Source organism: Paramormyrops kingsleyae, chromosome 10 (assembly GCF_048594095.1).
Source record: "Paramormyrops kingsleyae isolate MSU_618 chromosome 10, PKINGS_0.4, whole genome shotgun sequence".
NCBI lineage: Eukaryota > Metazoa > Chordata > Actinopteri > Osteoglossiformes > Mormyridae > Paramormyrops > Paramormyrops kingsleyae.
In genome coordinates this window covers 33,598,526-33,609,261 of record NC_132806.1, presented here as the reverse complement: position 1 = coordinate 33,609,261, position 10,736 = coordinate 33,598,526, and the positions used below count along the sequence as shown (strand labels likewise).

At 40.5% G+C, this 10,736-nt stretch overlaps 1 protein-coding gene across 1 annotated transcript; it reads right to left on the bottom strand.

Moving 5' to 3' along the window:
• Window positions 1–8,633: 8,633 nt before the first annotated feature.
• LOC111859592 (POU domain, class 4, transcription factor 3) lies at window positions 8,634–10,427 on the bottom strand. Its single transcript, XM_023842409.2, has 2 exons — window positions 10,308–10,427; window positions 8,634–9,961 (listed from the first exon to the last, which is right to left on the bottom strand). Exons 1-2 carry the CDS (start codon window positions 10,425–10,427, stop codon window positions 9,074–9,076), a joined length of 1,008 nt encoding a protein of 335 aa, XP_023698177.1. The 3' UTR covers window positions 8,634–9,073.
• Window positions 10,428–10,736: the final 309 nt, after the last annotated feature.

Genomic DNA, 10,736 nt, shown 5'->3' with positions numbered 1-10,736 from the left:
GAGCATGGAAAAACTAAAAGCTGGAATCTTTGATGGTCCTCAGATTCATATACTCATGAACAATTACAGTTTTACCAAATGCATGAATGACACTAAGGCTTTGGCCTGGAAGAGTTTTGTCTCTGTTGTGAAGAACTACTTGGGTAATCGCAGAGCAGACAATTATGAAGAATTGGTGCAAGATATGCTTGCTAACTTCAGAGCATAAAGATGCACCATCTCCATAGCCATTTAAACGGATTTCCAGATAACCTTGGAGACTTCAGCGAGGAACAAGGCGAGAGGTTCCACCAGGATATGAAGGTGATGGAGGAGAGATATCAAGGCAGATGGGACATACACATGATGACAGACTACTGTTGGGGTCTCCAACGTGATTGTGATGACACACATAAAAGGAAATCGCATAAACAGCATTTTTTTGAAGCATTAACATTAATAACAATTAATAACTAATTAATACTGTATTAATTAATCAAATCATACATAACTTTTTCTTGTCACTGTTAGATATTTTTAATTTCTTTTTTGTATGATGTTAGACTGTTTACTTACTAGTTGTAACTAAAATAAAAATATTCTTGCAATTCTGAATGATTTTGATGATGATCAAACGTGTTGCGTTAATTAATTAATTAACTATTAAACATATCAGAAACTTGTGTCAGTCTGGCAAAACCGAAGTCATATTCTTAATCAGCACCATAAAGTTAATATAAAATCATTCAGACATCATTTGCACCAAAATCACTGTATACCACTGTAATTTGGAAATTATTTTAACCTGTTAAATTGAATAAGCAATTTAGTGGCGTGTTCATTCCCAAAGTAACTTAAATTGATTACGTGTTTGTTTTATGTTTGTACTGCTATCACTCAATAGAAGTTGTATAATAAATACTGATTGATATCAAGAGCAGATATTGAACATCCACATTATATTAGGCCTGCTATCTTCTGTCTTCTATATGTCTCCTGTTTTCCTTTATGTTCCATAAGTAAATTGCATTAGGACAGCAAATACATACACTACCAGTCAAAGGTTTTTTGCACACACTGAGATTTGCTACATTTGCATGTTACGCACTTAACATTTACTAAAAATACACTCAATATTCTTTGCTAATAAATAAATGTACAGTATTTTCGCCATTTGAGTACCTTTATTAACAAGAAAATGTCATATCTTTGAGTCAACAAAGTATAGCCTCCTCTAGAAGTTATAGCAGCAGAGAAAATGTGAGGCATTCTTTCTACAAGGGGCATTAAATACTGCTCTGTTTCATGGCATGAAATGGTTAACTAGCGCATTTAAAGTTAAAGAACTGCCCAGAATTTGACTACCATCACAACACAGCCAGTTAATAGGATTTCAGACATGCACTGTTAGTTACCCTGTCTGTGTTATAAAGGGAACTTGTTTTATTTATTTTTATTTTCATGTATAGTTGTTCACTCAACTTTCCAGTGCTTAACTAAAATTAAAAATCTGCAGTTTATGAAATAAATGGAAAAGTGGTAAAAACCTGTGGTGTTTAAGAACTTTTGACTGTATATAACTATTTTCAGGTCATTTCACAGCATAATCATAATAGACAATGTCAGCTAATTAAGCGGAAGAAGACTGAAAACATTAACTTCCATACATTGATATTATCATCAGCCTTGTGTGTCCTTCAAAAATTCTCCTAAAGTAGTCAGTCCGCTGTCTGTCTCCCCATTATCTCTCCAGGTATTCTTATTGTACAGCATACCTGAATTATGCATGTATTCTATTATGCTGTCCGTCAAGGCATTGAATTAAACAGATGGCCCTCACATTGGACTTTATCAGCTTAGCACTGTCTATTTCAGTCATAAATTTAGTTGATAGTAGATTTAATGTACTATTTCAAAATTTGAGGTAACCTTTTATATATAACTCTACCCAAATAGAGTTACCAGCACATCACCAAAAATGCGTTCTGATAAATTATATTATCAAAAACTCCCAGGAAATATGGATCAAAGCTCGGTACAGCAAATGAGGTTGTCAGGGTCTGAAATGTGTATATGGTTAGTTGGTGAATGCAGATGGGGGACTGACCCAGAGGACCCTAAAGGACTCTGCTGAGTCACCCCCATCTCTTCCTGCGCCATCCCTAAACCAGGTGCTTCGCTAAGGGGTAATGCTGGCAAGAGGTGAAAACATTTAAAGGCATCAGTCCTCTTTGTTAACATCCATTATTTAGATAAGAAGAGGTATCTGGCATGCATCTGCACGCTGCAGAAGGCGAGTAAAATGTATTTGCACTTCAATGCAGTGTCTAATTACCTGCATCTCTTCTATCCATCTTTCATGAGGGGATCCCACTTTATCGCACTGAGCCAGAGAGCTTGATTGTAGCGAGCAGCAAAAGTGACAGATCAGTGTTTCCCAAGCCGGTCCTCGGGGACCAACAACCGGTCCACGTTTTTGCTCCCTGCCAGCTCCCTGCCAGACAGTCCACATTTTTTTCCTCTATTGGGAGCTGGGAGGGAGCAAAAACGTGGACTGCTGCAGATCCCTGAGGACTGAAAGTCAGAAAAATAAGTTTTAAAAACATTCCTGCTTCTCACAGTGAACAAATAAAAATCAGCATTGCAGATGGTGATCTGGGGATTAGTGTATGTACTTGTACTGTATAGTGCATGGTGGGGGTTGAAGTGATTCCCCCCGGTACTGTAAAATATTTTGGGTATCTTGAAAAGTGCTATATAAATGTGACATTCATTCATTCAAGAAGGACCAACCTTTTCAAGGGTAGGGATGCACCCTCAGGCCTGTCTGAGGAGAGCTGTGGTCCAGGGTGAGCCAGCTGAGGCCGACATAAGCCAAGCAACGGACATCACTGCGCCTACTACTGTTTGGTCACTGTAATACAGATGCAACTATAATGAAGAATAATGGGTGACAGTCTACAGTGTGACCTTTCTGGACTTTATGGAGCAGCCAGCACCAAACAGGACCGTAGCCACACAGGTCATGTTAGCCTAGGCTATGTGATCACATGTCTAAGGTAGGATTCACAATAAGTGTATATTTCAGTCCATATTTAATAGGGGTGTAACGGTACGCGAAATTCACAGTTCGGTACAAACCTCAGTTTTCGGTTCACAGATCGGTGCAATTTCCCTGCCCTTCGTGTCTCCTCCCCGTTTGGCCAGCAGGTGTCACTGGTCATCCTGTCCGCCTCCCTGTCACTTGTCCCTGAAGCCCCTAGTGTGTTTTCCTTTGCCACCCAGATTGCTGTATAACTCAGTGGGCCAAGTGTGCGGCTCAGAACCAAGTACCTAGCTGGTCATGGGTTCAGGGTTGGCCTCTGGCTAGCCTTATCTGATTATTAGTATCGAGTACCTAGCTGGTCATGGGTTCAGGGTTGGCCTCTGGCTAGCCTTATCTGATTATTAGTATTTATTTGGGTTTCTGTTTCCCCCACGTTTGGTCTGTTTTGGTTTCCTTCATCTAAGGTTTTCCCTGTGTGTATTTTTGTAGTTTCCAAGTGTAGTAATTGCTAGTCTATGATTAGTGTTCCTAGTTTTAGTTTCTTTGTCTCTTAGTTCTTTGTTTATTTAGTGATACTGCTTACACCTCTTTCTCCTTGTTCTTATGCCTCAGTTGATTGGTTAATTGATTATGCCTCAGTTGATTGGTTAATTGATTATGCCTCAGTTGATTGGTTAATTGATTATGTCTTGCACCCGTTCCTTGTTTGCTCCAGTTTTCTGTGTATTTACGTGTCTGCCCTGCTCTGTTCTCCAGTCAGTCATTTCAGTTTGTGTTTCTGCGTGCTTTTGCTTTTTGTTAGCGTGATCTGTTTTGTTTTAATAAACTCCTTTGTCTTGGAGCTATACGTGGATTGTCACTTTCTTCCTGCCTGTCATGCCCCAAGTCCGTAACAGAAAACAGTGTTTGTTTTGAAATTATTTATTATTAAAACTGTAATCACAATGAGGAACAGTTCCAGTCGAAAGACAAAGCATCTGTAGATGTGTCTGAATAACAAAATCTAAGAGACGCTTATATGCACTTTGTAAAAACAGTTATGAAAAATATGGAGTAGTACAAAAACCTAATAAAATAACAATCGTAATTAACTAATTCGCATGTTCTCTGCAACTGAGTTTGAGGGGTTATCTGTAGCGATAAACACTCATAGCCTATAATTATTTATCAGCATGGTCTGAATTTTCAGGTAAAAGTGCTCTAAATGCCAAAAGGAGACTATAATTGCACAGGTGGTTTCTGCTTTGATTCCGTCCTACACACATTCGGATGATGTCATCACACATTCGGATGATGTCGTCACACATTTGGATGATGTCGTCTTGAATGAGTTGGCATGTTTGCTTGTATTTTCACAGAGCCCCTTGTCATGGTACAAAAAATATATATTATTTCGTAGTAATTCATGATCTCAGGTGACTAATTCATGTGCTCGACTTAATCACCAATCAGAGAGCACGAATTGCAAATTGTATTAAATTGTTTCGTTGTGCTTACTAAACAAGAACTGTACAAAACAAATAACCCCTAATATGTAGCTAAAATGACGTATTCAGATGAATTGTGGCTGCATATAATCAATGAAAAAAATTAGATTATCTAATAAAATTATTTAGGGCATCATTATATAGGCAAGTTCCCCTTTTGGGTGGGGCTTCCTAGACGATGGGGCCCCCTGGTGGACGGGGCTGGTGTGGCAGCACCAGTTGCACGGCCCTTTCAACAGCTTGGTGTACGTTAGTGAGGGACTTCGACTGAGCGAGTGACGGTAATGGGAGAGGACTAATAAAATGCAGAGCAGTGGCTGGATGCCTCCATATTGGTCACAATTTCATTCATCGCTGCTGGCATTTTATGAATAATTGAGACGGCTGTGTCTTGGTTCTGCTGCCCCCCTCCCACCTCCCCCCACACAGCGACTCCTGGTGCCTTAACACGCACCCTGTCTGAGAGAGAGAGAGAGAGAGAGCCGCAGCAGAGTCCAGGAGACAGTTCCTGGCAATTAAGCTGTGCTCTCATCCCCAATCTGTCAGGCATGGTTTCCACTCCAGAAACATCTCAAGCAAACTTCCCGTCTCACAGCACCTATTGCTTCAGTCCGTCCCATGGTGATGCTCTTTGAAAAAGTCATCACACACCCCATTACTTATTAACTCCTCTGTGTAAAGAGGAGCATTGACTTGTCAAGGATTTCTGCCCAGTTTTGAGCAAAGTCTCACGATAAGGCTTGGTGTGGGCATCTCAGGGCCTGCATATGGGGCATATTCCCCTCTCTGCTTGCCGGGCCGATGTAAGAGCGATCTGTGCTACATCTCTGCTGTTGTGCTTCCGGAGCAGAGCCCATGAACTCACATGGAATCACCGTAAACGATAGTTTAATGAACAATAGTTTTTCATATAATGAAAGATGCACACCTTCCCTTTGGCCAAAGCCTGTGGACTCATGATAGCACAGGCCTACGTGAAGAAGCAACCCCTCCAATCAGACATGAATAATGGATCAGCTCTCACTCCCCGCATGCTGCTCTTCTGTGCTGGGAATCTTCTCAACTTACCTTTATAACAAGTGTGTTATGGCATCGCACACACTGGGCATTCCACCAATCAATAATGCATAGCTGCCTCCCTGAATGGAAGCCTTCACCTATGAACTTACACCCTGTGCCTTTGTCGCAGGGCTGGGCTGCCCGTACTGTTGGTACCCTGCACTTCCTAATGTATGGCCCATTTTATCCATCTTTATAGTATTGCTAATTTAATTTACTCTCCAGGTCATCAGAGGCAGTTTCCCACATAATGATGTTACTGTAGGTCTAACTGTTGCTACCAGAAACTAAAGATACATGACAGCGTTAATAGGGAATGCTGGGAATAAATAATAATAATAAATAATGATGATGATGGTAATAATAATAATAATAATAATAATAATAATAATAATGAGAAGAAGAAGAAGAAGAAGAAGAAAAAGAAGTAGAAGAAGAAGAAGAAAGCTTGGTTATAGAGCATTTTGACTTCAAGACCGACTGGCGATCTATGAATTACTTTCCCTTAATGATCACGCTTATTATTTTCGCACGTTTTTCGCAGTGGTACATCTGTGGCATTTAGTTCCTAACAACCATCAAGGAGTGTGAGCCATGAGGATGTGTGTGTGTGTTGGGAGCGTCTCAAAGACAGCGGGATCCCCTGGGACTGCAGCAACAGGTGTCGGCTGATGAAAAACATCCCCGATCGGACCTGAAACCTTTCACTGGCTATCATGTGATAGCTGTGATGCTATCTTGCGCCATACACCATGCGTTTCATCCCTCTGCGACGTTCCTGAAACTGTTTCCTATTGGTATCACCTCCAATCGTTTGTAGCATTCATTATTGATGTCTTTTTTGTCATCAGTGCCTTTTACGGTGCCTTTACAGTACCTTTTGTGTAGAAATAATTTGTGTGAGTACGTCTAATATATTTTATTAGCGTCGCAGCAGAATAAGGCCCTGCACGAGGCAAAGTGTCAGTGACTGCCGGCCCATCAGCAGCAGCGAGCGCGGAGCGCATTCTTTGGTGTTGAATATCGTATGTTTGTTGCTATTGCTTCCAAATCTCGCAGAGGTTCCTGATATAGTTCCACCTTCTGTTTCGTAGAACACACGCACTTTTACTGTGAGACTAGATTATCACTCGTCTTTAGAACATTTAGCGTCCCTTTGTATTTTAATTTTGAAAGCTTGGTCAAAAGAGTGGGAAGAAACATTTACGAGGCGTTTTCTGTGACAATACCCGTTGCGGTTGTTTACCCTTTGAAGCTCACAGGCGGGAGACTTTAATGCTCTCCCTTATGCGTGTATTGCATGTCAGCCTAAACCGATTGTAAGTTTTAGATAATCACTCTTGAATCGTTCCTTCACACCTCAAAGAGAATAATTCATAAACCAGGTTCGTTTGGTCTCAAAAGCAAGATATGCTTAACATATTAATGATCCTGTAGGAGAAACGATTTGTTCGGTGATGTCTGAGATACTCTGGAGAAAAATGCCATCTATGAAATGTTTTTTGTGTATTACAGTAGATTGCGAATTAAACGTTTTAAAGCACACCTTCAATAGTTTGTGGTGACAACACAAATGTCACCACACGGTTTTACTTCTGTTGTTAATGCTGTTTTATGATTTAAAAAATGGGTTGGCCTATATATATTCTGCTCGTTTTAACAATTATTTAAAAAAACAAATTTCATATAAAGTAATCACGAGGACACATGCCATGTGTGTGGCATTCCGTTCACATGTCACTAACCATTTTTATTCGTAAATCAGGATGAACAGAAATTCCCTATTGTACGTCGAAGCGCCGGTCAAGCTATTTCAATTTCAGAACGTTCATTTTATTTTCAATATGTGTATGCTTTTAAAGACAACGATTAATGTAAGATGACTTTGTTGTGACCCTAGAATTATCTAAAAATAGTGTTTTCATACATTGATATTCGATTTAACAGGCCTAACCGGTAAACATTACCGCCCATCCATCCATCAATATGACATCCTTGATACATATAACTAACTGGATATAAAGTTGTTGTACAACCATCTATAAGTGGCTTTATAAATTCATGTGTTTATCTTATAGTTTCAAATAGAAAAACCGTAATAGTAGCAGTAGCCGTTGTCTCTTTCGTCGTCTCAACAACCCCGTTCTATAATTCAATAAACGAATATTACAGTATATTATGCATCATCACACAATGCACTAAAAGGCGACAATTCACACTGTGAGGCACAAAGTTATTATACAATAAAACTACTCAGCAAAGAGAGCGATTAAACACTATTTGATATCCTTTTATTTAGCGTTTGGAAGTAGTTAAAATGTGTCAGTCAAGTCTATACCTCTCTGTAAAATATTAAAAAATGCACTTTTCGTTAATCTTTTATCTTTGTCGCTCGAGGAATTCATAAATAAAATACATCATAATGTGTTTTGCTTTTCTCACTTTCATTCAGCATAATTTATGCACAGTTCGTAACAAAGTGTATCATATTTTCTATCAAAGGTGAACATGTGACACGTCAATATAACGATGAGACTTTCAAAAACAGCTTTATCTTTTCTTTCAAAATCTTAAAAAGATCTCTTTTTACGAAAAGAAATTGCTTTTTTCACTTTGATAAAATATTAATAGCTGATTGCTGAAGAAAAAAAACAGAATTTCACAGGAATAAATACGTTGTAGCTTTTGAAAAATTATTTTATTGATTGACATCAAAACTAATACATGTTTGGTCAAGTATAATTTGCGATGTGAAATCTCAATATACATAACAAAATGTTCGATGTTATAGGCCTGTATGCATATACATATACACTCTTATAGAGTAAGATGACAGACCTTCATTCTTATAGAATAACGTCAAATATGCACTTTTATTAAAACTATATACTATTTGCATTTGGTGCATTCGGTGCAAACCCAATAAGTTAAAGCGAAAGCTTTTAATGGTGAGTAAAACATGTCCTTGTTTATTTTCATAACGGATTAGAGTATTTGTCGTTAAAATGTGATTCACTGAATTACAGCTCCCTTCGAAGAGACACACATACATTAAATACATACATTTAAAAACGAAGCTTATTATGCTTAAACGGAAAAAAACCTATAAAGCAATTATAAAGAAATGCATGTAAATTTATCATTTTTTAAAGATTTTTTCCACAAACAGAATGTATAGTGAGCTGTACATACCGATCGGATTAAACTGTAAAAAATGTAGGCTATATATGTAATTTATCGTAAGGGAAAAAAGACAATCAAATACCATAATGAGCATCAAACATCATCAAAGTGACAAACATTTTACCTTTGTGAACGTCACGTAGGCTACTTTATATTATTTTCATTTGATAAATGATACGCGGAACAAAATCAACAAAAGGGAACGAAAACTTTAAATGCAAATGATCGCGAATCCATTAATTGATTAACTAGAATCCTTAGAAGTCATGGAAGATCCCTGCTATCGGCATGTAAGACACGAGTAACACCAATGAATTATCTAATGTACTGCTGAGTATTTCATCCTTTTCTGTTTTTGTCTTTGATTACAAAACCAAACTCTAACTACGTTCTTTTTAAGGTCCAACTTTTCTGCGATGGCAGCGATTTTTTCCGAGGATGGACGGGGCTGGATGGCAAAATACGCCTCCAGAGATCGTTTCTCAGGTGCTGCTATCGAGGTGCGTTTTCGCTTCCGCTCGTTTCCATTGAAAAGTTCCGGCTTGCTGTTTTTCTCTCGATATGCCGCTTCTGCTTCTTCCAGCCAAGCTTGAAGGACGGGCTTGAGAGCAATCATGTTATTATGAGACAGAGTGAGAGACTCGAACCTGCAGATGGTGCTCTGACTGAGGGAGCCGACCCCAGGTATCTTGAGGTTGGCGAGGGCGGACCCAACGTCAGCCTGAGTGACCCCAAGCTTGATCCTCCTTTGTTTAAACCTTTCAGCGAAGGCTTCCAGCTCTCGCGGATCCGATTCCACATCGTTGATGCACGACATCCCGCTATGCGTGGACAAAGGGTGCGGGTGACTCATACTCATTGCTTGGTGAAGGTGACCCATGGTCTGTAGGTGATGCTGATGCACTTGAGCGGACATCACCGACGGATCTGGTGCCCCCATACCATTCACGGTTAAACTTGAGGAAATGTGGTCCAGTAGATCTCCTTCCAGAGTTTGATGCACGTGGTGATGGGAGGTCAGAGTGGATGGGTGAGAGATGGGTACTGTGGAGGAGGTAGACGTGCAGGGGACACTGCTCATGGTATGGTAGGTCACGTCTGGCTTGAAAGGATGACTCTTGCCGTGGGAGACAATGTCAACAGCCGCCAGAGCTTCGGCGCGGGCCAGCAGACTCTCATCAAAGCCGCCGAATATATTGCCCTGGAGCTGCAAGCAGGAATGCGCATATCGGAGTCAGGGGGGAATTCTGTCAACTCTGGATTAAAAAACATTTCCAAGCACAGAGAGAAACCTCCTCAAAGCACAGGTCATAAAAATTAATATGAAGGCTGAGGCATTGCCTCAATAGGCATGTGGATCACAGGGAGACAGGGTGAGAGAAGGAGAGAGAGAGGGGCGGGGGGGGGGGGGGGGGGCGAGGGAGGGAGGGAAATAACGAGAGCACGAGAGAGAGGTAGAGCGGAGTTTGATTGTTTTACCGCCATGAAAAAAACATTAAGCTAATGTCCGTCAAAAAAGTGCCTTTAAGCAGTAATTATGGAGATTTACGTACCTGCGGGGCTGGTAAGCAAACTCTACGCATAGCTTCCGAACTTGAGTGGAGACCGGAGTACTTGGGCTCCTGTAGAGCTGGGTGCATTGAGAAATTCTGCTTGCCGTTCATGGCCATCATCTTGCTTTACACACCTTGCGGGTAGGTATACCTGACATACGTAGGCGCTGGGGCGACTCCCTGGCTCGCCGCTGTCAGTCTGAGCTATTTCCAGTGACAGAGCCTCTCTGTATGCATCTCTCCCCACCTGCTTCTTTACTCATCTTACAAGCCGCGCGCCAGGAATAGGACTGGGAGCTGTGCGCAAGCGTGCTGCGCGCGACGAGGCAGGGAAATTAACCGGGGGATGCGAGATCATTTAGCTTCAAGCATTTTGTGCAGCTTGGCTTCTGTACAAGCCACACTGTTTTAATCACAAGGGTACGCATG